The sequence below is a fragment of the Lineus longissimus genome, chromosome 7 (genome assembly GCF_910592395.1).
Source record: "Lineus longissimus chromosome 7, tnLinLong1.2, whole genome shotgun sequence".
In the NCBI taxonomy this organism is placed as follows: domain Eukaryota; kingdom Metazoa; phylum Nemertea; class Pilidiophora; order Heteronemertea; family Lineidae; genus Lineus; species Lineus longissimus.
In genome coordinates, this window is record NC_088314.1 from 20878196 (window position 1) to 20899872 (window position 21677).

The 21677-nt window shown below is 41.8% G+C and overlaps 3 protein-coding genes across 6 annotated transcripts; 2 read left to right on the forward strand and 1 right to left on the reverse strand.

Annotated features, from left to right (window-relative positions):
* The first annotated feature begins 194 nt into the window (after positions 1-194).
* LOC135491342 (transmembrane protein 115-like) lies at positions 195-4074 on the forward strand. The gene is made up of 3 exons (XM_064777137.1): positions 195-908; positions 1166-1339; positions 1605-4074. The coding sequence occupies exons 1-3, from the start codon at positions 205-207 to the stop codon at positions 1810-1812; spliced, it is 1086 nt and encodes a 361-aa protein (XP_064633207.1). The 5' UTR covers positions 195-204; the 3' UTR covers positions 1813-4074.
* Positions 4075-5264: 1190 nt separating this feature from the next.
* Positions 5265-12676, reverse strand: LOC135491331 (uncharacterized). 3 transcript variants are annotated; one of them, XM_064777116.1, is made up of 10 exons: positions 12432-12676; positions 12022-12116; positions 11249-11417; positions 10977-11088; positions 10616-10758; positions 10152-10290; positions 9745-9886; positions 9195-9402; positions 5647-8832; positions 5265-5604 (listed from the first exon to the last, which is right to left on the reverse strand). In XM_064777116.1, the coding sequence occupies exons 1-10, from the start codon at positions 12673-12675 to the stop codon at positions 5363-5365; spliced, it is 4680 nt and encodes a 1559-aa protein (XP_064633186.1). In that variant the 5' UTR covers position 12676; the 3' UTR covers positions 5265-5362. The 3 variants fall into 3 exon arrangements, with proteins under 3 accessions (XP_064633186.1, XP_064633185.1, XP_064633187.1); XM_064777115.1 differs by having other exon boundaries at positions 5265-8832; XM_064777117.1 differs by lacking the exon at positions 12432-12676 and adding an exon at positions 12330-12383 and having other exon boundaries at positions 5265-8832.
* A 116-nt stretch (positions 12677-12792) lies between these two features.
* Positions 12793-21677, forward strand: LOC135491344 (uncharacterized). Of its 2 annotated transcripts, none has more exons than XM_064777144.1 (8): positions 12793-13002; positions 18265-18439; positions 18700-18845; positions 19044-19220; positions 19458-19574; positions 20011-20097; positions 20394-20463; positions 20821-21677. In XM_064777144.1, the coding sequence occupies exons 1-8, from the start codon at positions 12919-12921 to the stop codon at positions 20985-20987; spliced, it is 1023 nt and encodes a 340-aa protein (XP_064633214.1). In that variant the 5' UTR covers positions 12793-12918; the 3' UTR covers positions 20988-21677. The 2 variants fall into 2 exon arrangements, with proteins under 2 accessions (XP_064633214.1, XP_064633215.1); XM_064777145.1 differs by having other exon boundaries at positions 12964-13099.

Consider the following 21677-nt stretch of genomic DNA (forward strand, 5'->3'; position numbering starts at 1 on the left):
ATTTACCCCAAGGATAACATTGTCTCAATTTATGTAATTGTTTCTTTCTTTGAATAAATTTTTTAAATGTTTTATATTATAAAATTTATTTTGGAAAGGTTGTTTTATACAAAAAGTTACAAAGTGTTAAAAACATTTGCAACATACAGCTATGCAAAATGAATGGTCCCTCTAGAAATTTCTGGTGACGTCACCACAGCCAAGATGGCAACTTCCATGGTTCAGAGAAATTTGCCTTATGTAAAACAGCAATTTACAGCGGCCCTGGGCAATAGTAGTGTCGTTGTCAAATTCATAAGTGTAGCAGTGTTTGGCTGCTATTTTTTGTCATTCAGTGAGGCCGCCATATCATATACAACAGTCACTCCAGGTTATGTTTTACCTCCGAACTTTTGGGTCTGGACCTACTTGACGTTCAGTTTCATAGAAGCCCATGTATGGATCATGCTCTTTGATGTGGCTGTTATAGTATTTTGTGGAAAACTTTTAGAACCGCTCTGGGGTGCCCTTGAAATGTTAATCTTCTATCTACTGGTGAACATTAGCGTAGCGGCGATAACGACAAGTGTTTACGTTTTTGTGTATTTTGTTTCAAAAAACGAAGATTATCTTTTCCATACACACATCAACGGTTTGGCCGGCTACATAGGTGGATTCGCTGTCGCAGTTAAACAGATCATGCCAGATAACATACTTGTTAATTCGCCGTTTGGGAAACTACGGAACAGGCATATTCCCATCCTATTGCTAATCATTGCAATCATGCTAAGACTGGCTGGTGCGTTAGATGGACCATACCCAATCATGTTCGGCGCTGGAATTCTTGTGAGTTGGACGTATCTGCGATTTTATCAGAAGCACAGTAATGGAAACAGAGGGGACATGGCTGATAACTTTACATTTGCTAGGTAAATTTCATACCATTGTCTCATCACTGATGTTGTTGACACATGTTTATGTGGTCATGTCGTTAAAATGATGTCACCTTATAATATGGCAACGTTTTGATTGGCAATAGTAGAATGTTGTAATTGGCAGTTCTTTAAACTGTTTGGATTGTGCAATTACAACAGTTACCAATGATTAAATGTCCAACTTGTAGCTCAAACATGACAGTTCACTTAGTAACTTATGATTTCGATCAACTTGTCTTAATTTCTTTCAGTTTCTTTCCTGACACACTCCAGCCGGTCATTGGTGTTATTTCCAACACGATATTCAGCTTCTTAGTGAAGATCAAAGCGTGTAAAAAACCGCAGAGGAAATACGATGTCAGTTCACCGACGACTATAACTGTCAGCCTCCCAGGCACTGATCCTCAGGATGCTGACAGGAGAAGGTAGACCTCATTTCACTTTTTGTTACCGCTGGCGAGACAGGATTAAAAATCTTTGGAATTTTGTCACATGTTGTTAATCTTGCCAAGTCAATGGTCATCACAAACATTTGTGAATAAGCACTGCCCAAAGGTATTGTTAGGCTTAAATGAGCTTTTTGGCGCATCGCTGATCAAGCGTCCGCAAGTGAAACTGACATTTTCATTTTAGAGTTGGTGATAAATTCACCTTTTTTTCAATTCTCACTTGTTGATTTTCTAATTTCAGACAATTGGCCCTGAAAGCATTAAATGAACGTCTTTCCAAAACGGATCCACAGGTCAATTGGCCATCAATGGACGAGGGTGAGGCCACCAAGAAGGAAGGAGAAAAAAGCAAAGATATTAAGGAAGGATCGCCTTCTGCTTCAAAACTTCCTGTACCGGACTTTAAAGAGAATGCCAAGCATGTTGATGATGATGTCGAGGTTGTATGAAGTGAAAGGTTGCGGGACTGAGGTTTGCTGTAGTTGTAATGATGCGATCTGATATCCAGAAGGAAGACTTTTATAGACTCTGGTTATGTTTAAATGGGGGATGTGGTCGATCTCCATGATTAAAAGCAAAGTATCCGAGAGAAACTTCCATAGCTATGCTCCTTTAACAAGAGTATACTGAGGAGATGGCCTGCTAATTTGGGTTGCTGTAAATATGAAATATTAAAGGTGGACTATAGGCAGAAGTTAAGGGGCCAGTTTGTCCTCTTTGAGTGACTAATATGCTAGGAGCAGGGTTGTGTTTGATTCAGCATAGATACGATGTGTTCTCAGTGTCAGATGTGAGAGACCCCTATTGGGGACTAGTGTAAGCTAATTCTGACCTGTCTAGCTGCTGCCTCTAGACTCCCTTTAAGCTAAAAGCCAAATGTTCTTGGATGTCAAATATCTCTGAACAATATCGTAGAATTTTTTAATGTCTTACTGTAGCAGGAAGTCGGAGTTGCAGAAAGTGTTGCCAGGCAGAGAATTGTGTATATTTTCAACTCCGTGTTTGTATAATTTATTGATACTGTCCTTAAACTTGGTATTGAATGCTTCACCAGGTAGTAAGATTCAAGCAGGTGTTTTTGTAGAAAGTTTTTATCTAATCTGCATCTCTACTGTTGTACATAGGTAGGCATGACTAATTCTCTTTGGAAGGATTTGGTTGGTAAGGGGAACTTTTTTGCAGTTATTGTCCGGGCTTGTTGTGAACACAGATTTCACTCATTGGTACATCAAATATTGCTACATCTCATCATAATCTGCCACAACTCTGGAATCAATATCTTGTACATAGTTTCCTTTACGTGTTATTTGTTGAAAATTTGTGGCTTTGCTGACCAATAATGATCTTGATAGCACAGCCAGCATGCCTGTCATCGGTAACGTCTGTCAAGTACATTTAACTCTCTATGTCGATGAGTAGTTTGTTCTCCTATAATTCCTCATAGGCTGTAACATCTCAGCCAGTCGCTTCGTGGCCATTCTAACACTGATAGAGCCAGGGAACGACTGGTTGAAGCGTTGCAGCCGACATTCATGTCCTATAAGAAGAGAGCCATAATACCAAATCAATGTCCAGTACACCTTCCTTAAATGTGACTTGCGAGAACTTTCATCATTGGGAAATATTTTCAACTGTTAAAGTAGGAGAGCGGTGTTGTTTGTTGGGCATTTGAGTTTGGGAATTGCATCTTGGCAGCTGGGAGCCCAGTAGCCTATCAGTTGGTGCAAACCTCATTTTCCAAACTTGTTCAGACAGGGATCCTCATGGTTTACTGTTAACTATGAATTGTCCGTGAAGTTAAAATTACCTCATTCAATCGGCTCATATTATTTGGGCAACTAAATTCCACGCTCCTGCCAAAATTTCATGATTAATGCATTCGAGTTGACATTTTGGCAAGTTTAATGTTTGCAATTTCCAGCATTTTTGCCGGGTGCTTACAATCAGTTGATGATGACTGAGTACGCCCTTCTACCAAACACATAAACAGATGTAAATTGTGGACCCGATTGTTACCCATCGTTATTTCAAACATTTTCGCTTCTTTGTCGGATGTTGGTTGAAAGTGAGAGATGATTTTTTTTCATTTCTGATAAAAATCGCTTGGGTTAACAATTCACATTGGCTTGACAAGGTAGAAAGGCGTACATTACAGAAATGGCCCTCTTTCATGTTGTCCTTGTTGATATGATGCTACCAAATTTTATGTGAAAATTCTAATTACGTTTGCACATACATACTTGTATGGTTTTATTGAGTGGTAGAACTAGAAATGTTGTTACAAATGTGTAGGGGCCACGATTCTCACTATATTCAGACAATTTGATTAAAAAAAAAATTTCTAAGCTCCAGTTCCGTTAGCAAGTGGTCATGTTCATTTGTTTTTCCTTGTGGCTAATTGACCGGCTGAAAGATTAAGATGGGAAGATTTTGCAATTTTTACTCAATATTTCCCGATCCGTTTGAACGGGAACCGAGTGACAGGGGCAGGGTCCGATGGGGTATAGGAAACGGTGCCTACATGAACCCTATCTGGACAAACGCTGCATAACACTCGGTTAAGAATTTTACTAGTCGCGAACTGAATTTTACATTTGAAAATGTACTACTAGAGGACATATTGTAAAATAATAGAAAAGTATCAAATAGTTATTGTAACCGAGGGATAAATCTGTATAACGTGAAATAAAACATATTTTTTTGTTATGTAAATGCAGCTTTCTTGTTATACTTGGACTTCGGCAGAATAACATGAAGTGATCATGAGACGATTTTAAGAGACAAAGGCACAACCAGGAATAATGTTGTGATCAAATACAATTGCCAGAGATGGGTACCACAAGAGGGAGTTGTGATCACTGGACCTTCATCAGAGACAAATGCACATCAAGGGGGAACATTGTGATTACCAAGACAGTCACCAGACACAACCAACAAGAATGAAATAGGAGACAAAAGCACAACCAAGGAGAATGAAATAGGAGACAAAAGCACAACCAAGGAGAATGTTTGGAGTCCAGGATTCAGTCTTTTGATACTTTGTTTTGACTTGAACATGAGGAGGACCGGTTCACTTGTCAAGTCACAGGGATGAGCACTGTCTGATAGCACAATGACTTGAACATGAGGAGGACCGGTTCACTTGTCAAGTCACAGGGATGAGCACTGTCTGATAGCACAATGACTTGAACATGAGGACCGGTTCACTTGTCAAGTCACAGGGGTGAGCACTGTCTGATAGCACAATGACTTGAACATGAGGAGGACCGGTTCACTTGTCAAGTCACAGGGATGAGCACTGTCTGATAGCACAATGACTTGAACATGAGGAGGACCGGTTCACTTGTCAAGTCACAGGGATGAGCACTGTCTGACAGCACAATGACTTGAACATGAGGAGGACCGGTTCACTTGTCAAGTCACAGGGATGAGCACTGTCTGATAGCACAATGACTTGAAGATGAGGAGGACCGGTTCACTTGTCAAGTCACAGGGATGAGCACTGTCTGATAGCACAATGACTTGAACATGAGGAGGACCGGTTCACTTGTCAAGTCACAGGGATGAGCACTGTCTGATAGCACAATGACTTGAACATGAGGAGGACCGGTTCACTTGTCAAGTCACAGGGATGAGCACTGTCTGATAGCACAATGACTTGAACATGAGGAGGACCGGTTCACTTGTCAAGTCACAGGGATGAGCACTGTCTGATAGCACAATGACTTGAACATGAGGAGGACCGGTTCACTTGTCAAGTCACAGGGATGAGCACTGTCTAATAGCACAATGACTTGAACATGAGGAGGACCGGTTCATTTGTCGAGTCACAGGGATGAGCACTGTCTGATAGCACAATGTAGGTAAAGCCAGTGTTCCAGAAAGGGAAGAGACAATAATATAGAATTGATTAACATTTATTACAGACATGCTGTCCTGCTCAAAAACAACTTACACATTTCACAGCAATCGGGCCAATAGTCAACCTCGCCACTTCAATCAGTCCTCCTTTCTACCATGAAGATACTGTTTCATTTGATCCATGCACATGTTCTGTATCACATACGCCTTATGCATGTACATCTCCATTTGCTTATTAAACACCTCATCCTTCATCTTTTGTTCAAGGCGCTGGGCTTCTTGCATATGATACAAATAGTGCTGGTAATATGGGCTATTCTTGTAACAAGTGTAGTCATGGTGATTTTGATGGTTGCCATAGCTACCATTATACCCAGAACCTTGATGATATTGGTTGCCATAGCTACCATTATACCCAGAACCTTGATGATATTGGTCGTCATAGCTACCAGTCTGATATTCAGGGTAACTGTATTGGTTGCCAAATTGGTTGTTATGGCAACCGTAGTCAGCAGCTGCTTGAGTCTGATAATGTCTTTGTTCCTCATGAAATTCATTAGGATCTTCACATCCTCTAGAATAGCCATCGCCATGCATACCAGAAAATGCACCTGAACTTTCCCAATTCTCTTTGAAATCACCATGGGAATCACCATGGAAATCATGAAATATGTGTTCAGTTTGATTATAACACTCATTCCTCCTCTCAGATTTCTCTCGTGAGGTGGAGAATTTGGCTTTTGGACGCACAGACAAGTCAACTGGTTCTGGACAAACATCTACATCAGCAGGCAAACCTACAAAGGGTTGCTCCTCAAAACTTTGCGGCAAATCTTCAATCAATTTTTCGACATCTAAGTCAATTTCTGCAGCAGCAGACACCTCAGTATCGTGTCGTCTGGACCATGTCATATGCCGCTGCTCAACTTTTGAATGTCCCAGCCGGTAACATAGACCACCGACTTCATCTACAAAATCAGGTTCTCTCTCGGAGGAATCACACTCAGAATCTGACGAACTCTCATCATCAGAATCAGTGCTATCGGTGTCGTCTGTGTATTTTCCACCATCATCATCATCATCACCACTGCCATAATCCTCAGCCTCCTCACTATAAGATGCATCTTCCAAACACTCCATATTGTTCTTAGCCACTTGCGTTCTTTTTATTCTCAAGACCACACCATCCTGGACCACGAACACTTCATCACCATCAGCCTGTGAGGTATCAGCAGCTTTCATCAAAGTTCCAAACTCATTTTTCCTGCTGCCGATGTAACCAGATTCTGGAACTGAACCATCGGTTTTCGAGCAAGAAACACCAGATTTTGAATAGGAAACACTGCTTTTCAGATCAGTAACACTGCTTTTCTTGTCAGAGGGATAACTTTTTTGAAGATGAGAAACAAGGTCTGTCTTTTGCCCACAAACTTCACTGGACACAGAACCAGCTTTCTTCAATTCTGGCTCGCGACATTTTGTCGTCTGCACAAATTCAGGTGTCTGCTCATTCTCGACGGTCTTTGCATCCTCCTCGGTAATTGGTTCAAATGTTCCCATGATAATCGCCAAAGTACCTGCCATGCCTCTCATCTTCTTCTCTTCAGAAGGGGGTCGTCTTATCCTTGTAGGCCTCATTGGGTGACTCTGGACTATTTCACCTAGAGCACTCTCTGTGACAACTGTTGACGTAACAGAACTACTTTCTTTAACAGGAGCCATGACTGAATCATGGAGGTGCTTCTGTGCTCCAGTGGATTCAGCTGGCAGTTGATCTTTATCCCTTGATGAAGCAGAGAGTTCAACATCCAAATTTCTATCATTGACTGGAGTCGCAGCATCTTTGTTCACAGATTTGAGCAAGCCATCATTATCAATCCTTGGGACTGAATGTCGTAAAACTTCTCCTACACCACTGAGAATGGCTTTCTGATCCTGATGGAACTGATTCAGTAAACAAGTCACCTCTCTCAACGTAACATCCTCATCACCCTGGCTCAGCGCCAGAGCTTCAGAAGAAGACACAGTTCTACCTATTTTCAAATCGGCGTTGTTAGAATTGAACTTGAGAAAATCTTCTTTAGCTTTGGTAAAGTTATAGTACGCGTTGTTCCTCTGCTTTTCTATTTGATCAGAGGCATAAGTTGTAAAATATCTAGAGATGGTTTCCAGAACTGACAAAGCACAACTTTCTTCTTTCCTTTCCAATGGTTGAACGACAGCTGGTTTGATAACTTCACTTTCATGACCATTCTCCTTTTTGATGGAATCAGCAGTTCCCCGCACTGGTTTCTTGTCAAGCTTTTTAGAACCCTGCTGAACATTTGGTGCGAGGATTTCCTTGTTTCCTTTAGCTGACTCAGAAGCTTTGGTAGGGTCACAACTGCCTGCAATTCCAACTGCAGAACTATTGACTAATTTGGAAACAAATTCAACGCCTAGTTTCTCTTCTAGACGGGAGAGTTTGTCAACGGTTTCCTGCCTCGCAGGTTTGCTACCAAACAGTGAAGCCTGGTTACCAGATAGATGCTTACTAACCGTTTTGTCAGAGATAGGCACACCTGACTTGGACACTTTGGTAGCAGACTTGGAAGACTGAGCTGCAGGCTTAGACCAAGCGAACTGGTCACTAAACTTAGACGAACGGGCACTAGACTTAGTGGAATGGGCACTAGACTTAGTGGAACGGGCACCAGACTTAGTGGAACAAGCACCGAACACTGAACTTCCAACCCCAAACTCTGGAATTTCAACCTGTTCACTCATATCAAAATCGAGATCACAGTATGACCTCAGTTCTCGAGACGAATGAGCAACAGTTTTTCCTGTTTCTTTCTTTCCCGATTTTTTCTTTTTGTCCACACGATCACCATTTTGTGACAAACCATTTGATTTCCTCTTAGTGGTTATCTGGTCTTCCTTCCCATCGGCTAATCCACTCTCCACAGTCACATCCTCATCTTTCACTGAATGTTCAGTCATCTTGTTAGAAGTCATGTCCTCATTATCAGAAATACTCATCAGTTTTTCAAATGCTACTCCATCTGCCACTCTCGCCTCTACACCCGTTTGAGCAGTGCTATACCAAGCCTCACTGTTGTTTGGGAAGAGAACTAGTTCATCTCTCCTGTCCACGATCTCCTTCAGAGTCTCTCGCCCATTTAAAGTAACACTGTCGGCTTCCTTTCTAAGAAGAGCAGAATCATTCTCTGACCTGAAGTCACCTTCCACGATTTTGTGATGTCTGTTCATCGAACTCTCAACACTAGATTCAACGTTTTCTGTTCCTGTGGTTTGTTTCCTCAGATCTACATTCTCAACACGATTAGTTTCCCCGTTGATCACTTCTCCACCGTCTACAGCACTGCCATTCTCGGCTTGCCTTACGATATGTTCATTGGTCTTTTTCTCAGTAGTTATTACCAAAACTGCATCACCATTCATACGTCCGTCCGTAGGCCCTGTGACAAGTTGTACCTTGGTGTGTTTCTCAGACGTCTGCTCTCTTTTAGACTTGTCCTTTGGTACTGTGATTAGTTGTTCAGTGGTCACCATGTCATCCAGGCACACATGTCCAACAGGCTGCGTCAGGTTCAAAGAAATTGGGTCTGGAAATGAATAGAATATTATCAAAATATAGCGAGTACCCTCCACAAATAGACTACCACAAGATACGACAAAATAAATCCACATTTCAGGCTCTGGTATATTTACCTGTGCAGGCCAGTATCCACCAAACATGACTCGGCAGAGCATCATGGATATTTCAATTGTATCACGAAGACTCAAGTTGAGCATGTGTTGATTTTAGCCAATTCTGATGTGGTTGATTTTAGATTTTTGAACTCGTAATAAGTAATCATTGGGAAATTATCCATCAATTCATTCAGAAATCATCGGTCAAATCAATGATAGGCCTCAATTCAAACATGATTTGCCAAGCAGATGAAGAAGGCCTGAATGGGCTCACCTGGAAGAGGCTTGATAACGGTGTGACACTTCTCCTGAATGTCCTGCAGCCTGGTTGATTCCTTGCCCTTCACCACTAATGATACGGCAGCCCCGTATGCCCCGAATCGACCTGCTCGTCCAATCCGGTGGAGGTAGGTCTCATGATCCAATGGGAGGTCAAGGTTCACCACCAGGTCAATCTTGTCGGCATCAATGCCTCGGGATGTCTGGAAGAATACGAAATATTCATCACCGAACTTGCAATGGCATATGAATGTTTTGTGGTACATCTTGGTACGTACAGGGTCTACCCATGGCCCACATAGTGACCAGTGATCCTGGCACTCAATAACATTTATAATGAAGACCCCATGGTAGGGAAAGACCATCATAAACTCTGTAATCTGACTGCCACAAGTCCTCCCGCATGACGTCATTTGAAATAAACAATGATGACACAACATCATGAGCTGTTGGCATTGTCTTTATGATGTTTGCACGACGTTGAAAAGGAAGACGACTTGCTGTTCCATCAACAAGGAGACATCTGTGTCATACAATACACTCACCAGATCAGTGGAAATCAGCACGCGACACTCATATTTCTTCAGTTTCTCCATGGCTTTCATGCGTAGCTTCTGGTCCTGGCTGCCTGCTATAAATGCTGATGGCCAACCTTTGGAGTTCAATAAGTCGCTCAGGTTTTCAGCGCTGAAATTTATTTAAAAACATTTGGAGTTAGAGTCAGACAAGACAATTACTTTGCCAAAAAGTAAATTATGATAAGTGGGTGAATCCATTTTAGACTTTCTTGCTGCAGCACCAACTGCCCGTGGAGTGGACTATTGATGAAGTATTGACACAGCATCAAACAGAGAGCAAAGTCCCCAAGTCAGAATGGGCAGAACTCTCGTCCAAATTTGTGATTTAGGAGATGATACTAACAAGCATATTCAATGAAACCCTAAATACTTACGCAACCTGAAGATTTGAGAAAACCAGGCACTGTTGGAAAGTGATGGAGGAGAGCAGAGCAATCAGACTTTTACTCTTTTCTTCAAACGCCTTCTGGGCTAACGGTTGAAACGGCAGCTCCTGATAGAATTGTTTAATCCCTGGAAAGGGAAGGCAATAAAATTTGATTCCGAGGACACGTCAAAAATAGCAAAAAAATACCTACTGTCATTTTCTGGTAAGATGATTGCAAAGCCAATCGACTTGTGATTAGTCCTTGGCACCTGAAGCCCCGATGAGACTGAACCAAGACAACCTATTGATCTGCGGTCTTGTGGGTTTCCTGGCCAAAGTTCAATCACTTATGCGTTCTGCTCCCCAGATATCGAACTTGGGTGGCATCAAATGTTTTTGGAAATTGACAGAGTTAAATGCTGCTTTATCAAGAATCATCCCCTCTTCAAACTTCTGAATACACACACATACCGAGTAGTGCAGGATCCAAAGTGTTGAGTCGGACAAATGTCGGATTCCTCATGTAAGCGGTCAGATGATTGGCAAGGTATTCTGGGTAAGTTGCCGACAGTGCGACCATCTGCTTGTTGTCCGGGAGTGTGGAATATATCCAGCTAAAGTAGAGAAAGCGAGACAATTAGAACATCTTCCTAGTGTCACTTTGGCCCAGGAATGACTTCCTAACCCAAAGAGGAATTGCGGGTTCTTATACAGACAAGGATGTGCTAAAGACAGATAAGTCAAGCCAACTTTGATTTTATCTTCAGGGCCTGGGACTTCTTAGAACACATGAAGACATGGTGTTTTCCCAACGATGACTATGGTAACTTACTTGATTTGTTCCTGGAAACCGTCCTCCAACAGCTTGTCAGCTTCATCGAGGACAAACAATCGGATGGAATCAGTCGTTAGGATGCTCTCTTCTATCAACTGTTTCACACGCCCTGTGGAAAGGATGACAATCAATGACACATTTCGTGCGGATTCATTTGCTCAGCAGTCTCCGAGAGGTACTTTAAGTGATTTAAATGAGGACAAGATGCCCTACTCCGGCCACTGATGAAAGAGAGTAATAAACAGGCATGTTAACCTAATGAAATTTACCGGGTGTTCCAACGGCAATGTGACACTTCTTCACGCACTCTTTATCTTGTGACAGAGGCAAGCCTCCGATGAATGAATGGCACATTAACCCCATCACCTTCTGACCGATTGTGAGGATGACATCTTGGATCTGCAGAGCAATCTCTCTCGTCGGGGCGAGGACAAGAACCTGGGGCAAAGCAAAGGAGAATTGTATCATTTTGACTTTATGGTAGCAAATGTTAGATTTTGAGAAATGTGTTTGAAAAGTTTTCACTTTGGCGACAAGAAGCGTTTGGCTGACGTCTCTCGACGCCAAAGTTGGCGGCCAGTGGATCCCGGTCAGAGCACACCTGCCTAGAATTGGCGTCCAGTAGCGTTTTTTCCGCCACTTTAACCCATCCTAGGTTATGCAGCGTGAAATCATGTGACATCAAGACGCAAGCTGATTGGCCATAGCCTCGCCGCCGACGCCAACTTTGGCGTCGAGAGGCGTCAGCCGAACGCTTCTTGTCGCCAAAGTTGGCGGCTAGTGTGCTGTGGGCTTAAGGACTGCCATTCCCAAATTAAATGAGTGTTGTTAAATGCAAACTAAAAACCCCTCAACCTTTCTATTATTATTACAAATACAGAACCTCCCTTAGCGGACACCTCTTTATTACGGACACTAATTTTGGTCCCAAATTGGGTGTTTCCGTTCAATTTAACCTCTCTAATCAGGACACCTCTCTATCAAGGATAGCACTTGTCAGTCTCGAAGGTGTCCTTAGTAGAGAGGTTCTACTGTACTTTACCTGTACGCTGCAACTTTCTACCAGCAGTCCTTCCAATGCAATTACTGTGAAGACACATGTTTTTCCAGTGCCGGATTTTGCTTGCACAATGAGGTCTGAAATATTAGAAAATAAGCCTTATAAAAGTTCCAATCAAATACCGATAGTATATACATGTTCAAGATAATGAACCAATTGTTGAATGCAAAATTACACTTCTTCTAGACATTTCTCGGCCTTAATCATGGTAAAAAATATTACGGTGACTTCAAAAGAGGCATTTGCCCCTTGGCCCTCCCCACCCTCCCTAACTACCTACACACCCCTACCCCTGGTCCTGTGCTGTTGTTATGCGCAGCCCCACTGCTGCTGGTAGTGGTAAGTGGTGGCCAGCAGTAAGTTGACTGGCATATAACTTACAAGAAACTAACCTAATCCACAACGTCCAAGTGGAATCGCCTTGAGTTGAATGGGTGAAGGATTTCTGAACCCGGCTTCTGACAGACCTTGCAAAACTGATGGAGAGAGAAATAAGCCAGCAAAATCAAGGTTTTCACCAATTAAAATGTCATCAGTCCGTCGTTTATCATCAAAACTGTGGGCAATTTTTGGTTTATTCATTGGGGGCCCTTCCTCCTTTTCTTCCTCGACCATGCATGCCATGTCGACGATCATGTTGTTGATCGAGGCCAGAGCAATCTTGACACTAGAGGCGCTGATTTCGTTTCGGAGCGAAACGACTGGGGCGAAAAGGTTAGGGAGCGAAACGACCGGATACCGTTACTGTTGGAAAGTCACATGATTTCAACATGGTTTCACATGATTTCAACATGGTTGACGTTCTGATGAAAACAATCACATTATTTCAACATGTTTGACGTTCTATGATGAAAACAATGCTTTTTCAGTTTGTGAATTATGGATGAATCGTCAGCAACGTCTAGCTTTGACAATGACATAGCAGCAGGACCTCCACCTACAGTTACAACTGTGGTTGGAAAGGTAAAAAAAAGCACTTTCAGTTTCACTTTGAACACTCAAAAGAGATTCCCGTTGCGTTAATGTTGGTGAGAAGATGAAGGAGAGTCGACGTGTCAAGGTATGGACATACGAGGAAATCTCAGAAAAGTCAGAAAAGTCATTTTTCATCAATAAAGATAGAAGAAACATCTTTGAATATGAACCAAGGATATTTGCACTCGCAAAAATAGGCTATAAAACTCTCCCCACGGATTGGACGTGTCTTGTCTAATGAAGCCAAGCTGAGGGTGGTGACTCGGTCCCTAGGTCACAGAAGATGGCACTATCCTCAGAAATGGCTTCTGTCCATAGAACCATTGAGGGGGGGGGGCAAAGTGGACCTTGTTTCACTGGCGAGTGAGGCCCTTGAACAGGTGAGTACAAGGTGCCGCCATATTGAACGCTTGGACAGCACCTGGGTGGGTTTACAGTAGGGGACAGTGCTTATGACAGATTCTGCTGGTGCCACCATATAGAACGCCTGGACAGCTCCTGGGTGGGTTTACAGTGGACAGCTCCTGGGTGGGTTTACAGTGGGGGCCTCTACATATTCATTGAACCATTTACAAAATATATAAATAACTTAAATGAGTCTATTTTCTTATTAAATAATACATTTTTTACTTCATTATTTACATCATACATTTTACATTTTATAAACAAGAAAAAACAGGTACAAAAAAGCGATTGCCTTTGCAGGCCATGACCATAAACTCACACTTTTTATGAGAGATGAATGTTTTAAACCTTTCAAGCCCTGTGCTAAATGACACAGCATGATCACCGAGCATCGGTTTACGTTCAAAGAGTTAAAATCTGATATAAACCTTTCCCAATGAAACCGAACAACTGGGTCCAAGTTCGAGTGAGAAGGTTGTATTTCAGCTTGGCCATGGTTACCCCCCGAGTGTGTCATCTTCCTGGAGATAAAGACCAGTGAGTGTCTAACCTTAGATACGTTGCGCCTACACCTACTAAACTCGCTGGTCTCCATCCTATCACTAACGGCTACACTAGAAGTGGCTACGGATGACGGCACTAACTGCCAGTCATGAAATAAACTGCTATCAGAACCTTGTAGGCCTAACCCACCTCTAATCTAGCCAAAATGACCAACATGTACCACTAAAGGAAAAAAACTGTAAATTCAAAAAGATATCGTGACAAAAATATTAAAAAACAACTGAAATTGATAGAAGATTTATATGCCTAGACGGGGCTAAGGAAGATGACACTGTATTGAATGATAAATTTACCGATTGACTTTAGCAGCTAATTTAATTCAAATAGTACACAGACTATTTGAGAACGGGAAAGGGGTCCCAAGAGCATTCAGGCTTGAAAGGTTTAAATTACATTAGTTTCAAAGGTACAAAACACACTGTTCCACAGTGCAAGATTATTGTGCGCTATTGCATTGTCAAATACATACAGGTGATCTACATACAGGTGATCTTCAAACATGTTGATAAATCACAATTTTGAACAAACATTTTGCCTAACAAATTGTAGTCTCCCTGACGGAAGTGATCTGAATTCTGACACTCGCTTGTAGTTTTCAGCGTATCCTGATCAGGGCTTGTTGTACCTTTAAAATATTAGAATGAGAATGACACAATCAATTCATAACAGAATCCTCAGCAAGACTTGGCAGGAAATCTCCTCTGTACATTCTTGTTGATTCCTCCTTTCGATGTTCTTGAATGTATAGGTGGCGGAGCAAAAAGGCATCTTACTTCAATCACATAATCAATCGATGGCATCGAAAATAACCAGACTGTGCATCATTCAGTGTCCAAGCTGATCCAAGGATCGAGGCACCTACCTTGACCTATCTCAACTACAATCATTCATAGTCATCCCCAAGTCCTTGAAAATCCAAGATCTGCAACCTGTCGTCTCCAAACTTGTATTCCTGTAGACTTCTTGAACCTTAAAAATATGAGAATCTGAAATCATGCAATTATACCGATCACTAGCAAGATATCTTAAATCTCGCTGATAAATCCGATGCCTAGCAAGATGTCTTAAATCTCACTGAAAAATATCTGACCCTTAGCAAGTTATGTTAAAACTTGCTGAAAAATACAGGATCGTGAGACCTACCTTGACCTACCTCAACTACAATCATTCGTAGTCATCCCCAAGTCCATGAAAATCCAAGATCTGCAACCTGTCCTCTCCAAGCTTGTTTTCCTGTAGACTTCTTGAACCTTAAAAATATGAGAATCTGAAATCATGCAATTATACCGATCACTGGCAAGATATCTTAAATCTCGCTGATAAATCCGATGCCTAGCAAGATGTCTTAAATCTCACTGAAAAATCTCTGACCCTTAGCAAGTTATGTTAAAACTTGCTGAAAAATACAGGATCGATACACCTACCTTGACCTATCTCAACTAGAATCATTCATAGTCATCCCCAAGTCCATGAAAATCCAAGATCTGCAACCTGTCGTCTCCAAACTTGTATTCCTGTAGACTTCTTGAACCTTAAAAATATGAGAATCTGAAATCATGCAATTATACCGATCAATAGCAAGGTGTCTTAAAACTCACAGAAAAATCTTTGATTCATAGCAGCAAATATTTCATCATGTGATACAGTCGGGGTTATTTCATAATGTGCCAGGTGGATGCAGGTAGGAAGTTCATGCAAGGTAAAGGCAATTATAGTGCTTGGCAGGTCAGGAGAGTTAAGTTGGGAAGAGGGGCAGTGCAGTCAGTGCGGGCAGTTATGGTGGTGAGGGAGAATGATATAACCCTGACAGTACCAAACATGAAACAGTTGCAAAGATAAGAGAATAAAAAATATCTCTTTAAAAAGTATCTTTTCTGATTTCAAAGAAAGCATTATGCACAGTGGTTGACACTTTGTAATCTGTGAATCTGTCGGCACAAACCTGTGCTCTGGGTAAACTCCATGCTCAAAGATCTCACGTTGGGCTTGGCTGTCTTCCTTGAGTGTGCAAGTGGGGCCATCGGCATTCAACGATTCAATAGGCTCTGAAAATATGCTGAAAGATGCAACATGATTACTTAAACAGGGCTAGAGCATAAACTGGTCTGATCAGAGAGATTGCAGCTTAGTATCAAGTGCCAGACGCTGGTACCACAGTCTGCTCTATTAGAGGACGATTAAAAGCTTACTTCTCACCTACTCTTGAAACCAACACAATGTCTGTGCTCATTAAGATACTCAAGGCTCCGAGATCTCAGTTATCTTGCCTTTGTGGACTAGGTTGGCCATCGGCATTCAATGATCCATGGCAATCAAAATATCTGAAATAATGCTGAAAGCTGCAACATGATTAACTGAACCAGGACTGAAGCATTTTTTTTTCTGAACAGAGAGACGGAGGAAACACAGTCGACTCACTATCTGCACTATTACTAGAGAACTACTCTGGACTCTTGGGTCTTTGCGAGATTAGTTTTCTCTGCAACCCGAGACGGAATGATGAGCATCTCATGTTCAACTTGCTTTCATTTCGCAGTCAGTTTATTAGTTACCACTGTATGCCTTAGAGGGGGCAGAATGGTACTGTTCAGACAAGAAGTCTCTCCAACAGCCACAAGTATCTCTTCAAAAACGTCTCAGCAACACGTTCGACCCAGGTAATCTGTCAGCTGGCTGACGAGTAGGTTGGGAATTGTGTGTGATCAGTTCTCTCAAAGACACCCGAGACAAGGATCAAAATCTTGTGTTTAATGGCGAACAAATGCTTGCCCTTTCCGAAGACACCCTTTCAGGAATCTTGCTCCCACGGGGGTGACTGGCTCTTCCACCCTTCCCCCGCTCTCCCCCTGCGGACATATCATTAGATAAAGCCAGGTCCTTGAGATCGCGGTGGAGTGTCAACAAAAGTTGCAAGCAGATGCCAGGGAGACCACTATCTAGTGGTTGCCAAAAGTTTTTGATTGATTGATTTATAACATCATTTGAAATTGTATTTTACGTGGTATCAAGAGAACACTGATAAGTCAACATCAAGTTCTTAATCAAGTTCTTGATTTCAGTGTTAACTGACCACAAAAGCTTTACAGGGTCGTTCAAACAACTTGTTCAGACAAGAAGTCCGGTGACCAGATTTGGCCGGTTTCTTCAGTGTGATCACTGCCGGCCAAGGCGCGGTCAAAAGTGTTGCACTAAACATGTAGGATGAATCAGTACATCAAGTACCTGAACTGTTCGAAACTGAGAGTCAAAGAAAAAGATCGCCAAGAAACTACATCAACATTTCGGGCATGCATCAGCAGAAAAGTTTAAGAAACTGAAGTCTGATTCTTGGCTCAAAGATATACTGATGATGTGACATCACATCATGTGGGTCTTTGAAAGATTAGTTTTCTCTGCATCTGTTCTGATCATTTGGAAAGTGGAAAGAAATTGTACTTGCCCAACTTAGAGTAGCTCACATCAAAGTTGACCTGCCTCGAGTCTTGGCCTGCGGAAAAATCCAGAAGAAACTCATTCAAAGAGAAAAATGGGAACAGAAATATTCAACTGTTGAAAGGTTCAAGAATCTCCTGCTGAATAAGCTGAACAGGTCAACTTCAAATTTAGTTCTTCAAATTTCGATTCCTCAAATTTAGATAAATTTGATCAAGTTGTTCAGGAAAAATGAGACACAAATTTCCACACTTACTTCAGTCCAAAGGCAAACCAGCACTGATTCAAAATGCACAGGGCAGTCAGAACTGGTTCTGCTAATTAAGTCATGTGACCCAAACCTCCTTTTCATTAATCCAGTCTAATCCCTTGTCCATTGTCCCGGTGTCAAGCCTGCCATGCTACTGCTTCAATTCTGGTTCTCACAATACCTTTCTTTAACAGCTTTGATCAAGTATTATGGATGATTGGATTAGTTTGGTTAAAGGGGGAATGTCAAGATAATGATGAGTCAGTACCTTTATTATTGGGTATTCCACTTGCATACATGATTTGGGAATTTGAATTTATCGAATCTTTATAGAACCCCAAGGTTATTACAACAAGAGGCCCAAGTGCCTGGCGCTCAGCCCCAAGGTCCTATTCACCATTGGATGCAGCACGCTGCATGAGCAGTGCAGATTTGTGCTGTTCTAGCCTGACTAGACATGCTCACACTCAGTGCTGCTCCATTTTCAATTGTCCTTTCAGAGAAGAAACTGGAATTCTAAATGTTCCTTAAGAAATGTAGCGAGGTCTAAAGGAGAAACCTGTTAAAAATAACTTATTCTATTGTACATATCGTTTTAGGTGCGCCCATTTGCCAGCCTCCGGAAAGTTGAGAAACTCTTTCTCCTGGTTTCAGCCATTAACATATTAGCGACGATTGGACTGACCATAGAACGACTTGTTGTCATAATTGCCGTCGAAAAGAATCCTGACACTCCCGATTTGACCTTTGCGATCTTGTTGTTGATCAATTCAGGTCAGCAGTAGGTTCCATTCATTCTGAAGGTTAAACTCTGAACCTGCATGTAGAGAAAATAGAGAATTGGTATTGACAATTGGCCTTCATAATCAGGACACCTCTCCTTCATAATCAGGACACCTCTCAATTTTGGACAGCACTTGTCAGTCTCAAAGTTACCTCAAAAGAGAGGTTCTACTGTACTTGTTGTTTTGCATTATGATTTCAAGTATGGTGTGTAAAAACAGCTTTTTAAATTATGATCATCTTCTTTTTAGCTTTTTGTACTTTCTATGTGATACATGGTGTTCTGAGAGAAAGACGTTTTGAGATCTTGGCGTATGTTGCTGCCATCTTGGTTGTGCTCGGCTACTGTGTCATAGAGTATATTGTGAATGCTGAAGGGAGGAATAAGGTGAAACTGGTAAGCAATTGTTCATTCTCCATGCAGATCGAAGGATATTTTTGCTGCCAACACCGATTTTTCTCTCTGCCAACACTGATTCCTACCATTGCACCAGATGTAATCACAGGTGCATAAAGATGGTGTGAAATATTCAGCTAGTCTTCTACCAAAACCTTGTGGTGTGACCTTGTAACATTTTTCTAATCATAATTTCAGGTTCGTCTGATATTTGCGTGTATCCTGGCGCCGCTGAATGTCTACCTGGCATTCCTGGTTGCTAAGGAGTTTGGATTCTTGAGTTTCAGGATAGTTGGAGCGTCTGAACTGCTGCAGCATCTTTACAAACAAGCGGCTGCCTTCTCTTGTCTTCTCAAGTTTGATTTGGAAGTGTCGGTAAGTTTTTAGTAACTCTTCAAAGGAGGTTGTGCCAAGCCGGAATTTATAATAAATGCACAGTTACAGTGTGGAGGGCATTCATCTTAACCCAATAAGTCCAATGCCCACCATGATAACAGACAGAGCACGTTTACAATAAAAGTTGGTTTGAATTTTGCAAACAAATTGCTCAGATATTGAATTGAAGGTTGGCCTCACTGGAATGTGACAAATCTCATGTGTTTCCTTTTTCAGATCAGCTTCATTGTTCTCGCACTCCAGCAAGGTACCAGGATCACCTCGGCGGAAATCATCACACTTCTGGTTGGCCTTCCTTACTCTCTTGTCTATTCTGTGTTAGGGACTGTGGCAGTAAGTATTACTCCTTGATTGAGGGTCAAAGCTGGCAATATATATAACAATGTTGGCTTGTTGTGCCCACTTTCTCTACTTGCAGCCGTCCATGTCAGTGGTTGTCCATGCGATGACTAGTGGCTCTGCCGGCTGATGCCAGACTTGAGCAGCCGTCCATGTCAGTGGTTGCCCATGCGATGACTAGTGGCTCTGCCGGCTGATGCCAGACTTGAGCAGCCGTCCATGTCAGTGGTTGCCCATGCGATGACTAGTGGCTCTGCCGGCTGATGCCAAACTTGAGAGGGATATTGATGGATCTCCATAATCCTTGGGTTTTGTGATGAAGACATACACCACCTCTAAAAGATTGAAATGTATTTTCCAAAAATGAATGGAGGAGGGGGGGCTATATTGGTAAAGTGACAAGTTCATTATTCATATTTGCATGTTTCAGATGTTTAAGGAGTGGAAAGTTGCCATGTGGATATTTGGATTCCTTTCACTTCCAGGTGTAGGCTTCATCATTTTCAAGTTCTATGAGGTGAGCAAGGCCTGATATAGGCTACTTGACATAATTTCTGTGGCTGGTCATAGTTCTCAGAATTGTCACAAAAATCCAAAACAAAGTATCGCTGTTCTTCCTGTCAAGTATGATGGAGTGAATCCTAAGGTTGACTGACTGTCTGATGTCTGACGTCTGTCCTAGAATTTGGACAGAGTTTTCACCACAGACTGTTTGTTACTCATTGATTAGTTGCTTGGTCTTCTTACTGCATATCTGCAACATGTCCATCTCAAGTTTTTCCAGCTTAACTTATTATTTTCAATCATTTTCAGCTTTACAGTTCTTTAGATACTGAGGTTGTTGGTTCTGCTGCTGTTGTGACTTACGCTCCGCTGATTGCTGGTGAGTTAGAAAGATCGTTCTTTATCTGCTTGCTGAGTTATTGCCCAGAATGCTTATTGTTGGAAGAAGGGCCTTCTCCCTAACTAGAGAACAACTGGCTGAGTTGAAGGTTGAGCTTGTTGCACAGAAGCACGCTAGGCTTTTAAAGAGCTACCTAGGACAGCGCTCACTCAAGCTCAACCTGGACAGAGTGGTGATCAGTGTGGGCTTCTAATCCATGAGTTAGATGCCAAAACAAGTCTGCCAACATGCACGGTGTATCTGATGGCTCAATGCTATGTTATTATCAAAGTTTTAATCCCTAGATTCAAATTGTTTTTGATGCTCCCAGATAATGATAATTTTTTGATTTTTCAGGTTCTATTTATCTGATTGTCCATGTTGTCCTCATCCTAGAAGCTGTGCTTGTTTACCGAGGATTTGGGAAGGGTTTGAGAGAAGCAGCATATACTGCTCCCCCAAATGAAAGGACTAATCTGCTGTTTGGTGTGAGAGTGAAACGCAATCCACCAAGGCAATCATAGAGCTCTTCAAGTGTTCAACTGAATAAAACAACTAATCTGCTCTCTGCTGTTAGAGTGAAATGTGCTCGAGTGAGAAAATCATAGAACTGTGATTCTGGATGTGACTGATGTGATATTGGAAATTTTTACTATTACTTGTACAAGAATCACCTGAGTGAATCGCCAACAGCCTCTCCTTTTACAAGACACAGTTCAAAGGTATTCTCAGTCTGAGGCTGGATTCACTTCCTTGACTCGGAGAGGTGGGCAACCCTCAGAGAGGTGGTTGCTGGTTTGCCCATGCGAGTGTGTCCTGTCTCATTAAGAATTCATTGGATGATGAATAAGCTTTATTGTCTTCTTTCTAAACTCTTGGAGGTCGAGGCTGCTACAAAGCACCACTTTGTATTCAACTAAAACACTTTATCTTCAAGAAAAAATCTGAAAATTCTTGTGTTTTCCGGCATTAAAATATGGTTTGGGTAGTCACCCATTGTACATTTGGTTCCCTGCATGCATCTATTATCTCTGAATTAGTGTGCTGTTATCATTTTTCTGTTGCTAGGTAACCTCTGTTTCTATCATGTTGATCATTTCACTGTTGCTAGGTTACAGCCACCTGAATCATGTTATCATTTATCGTTGCTAATATAGTGTTTATAAATGTATTTGTTATTTTCCTATGTCTTTGAATAAAGCATTATTTTAATA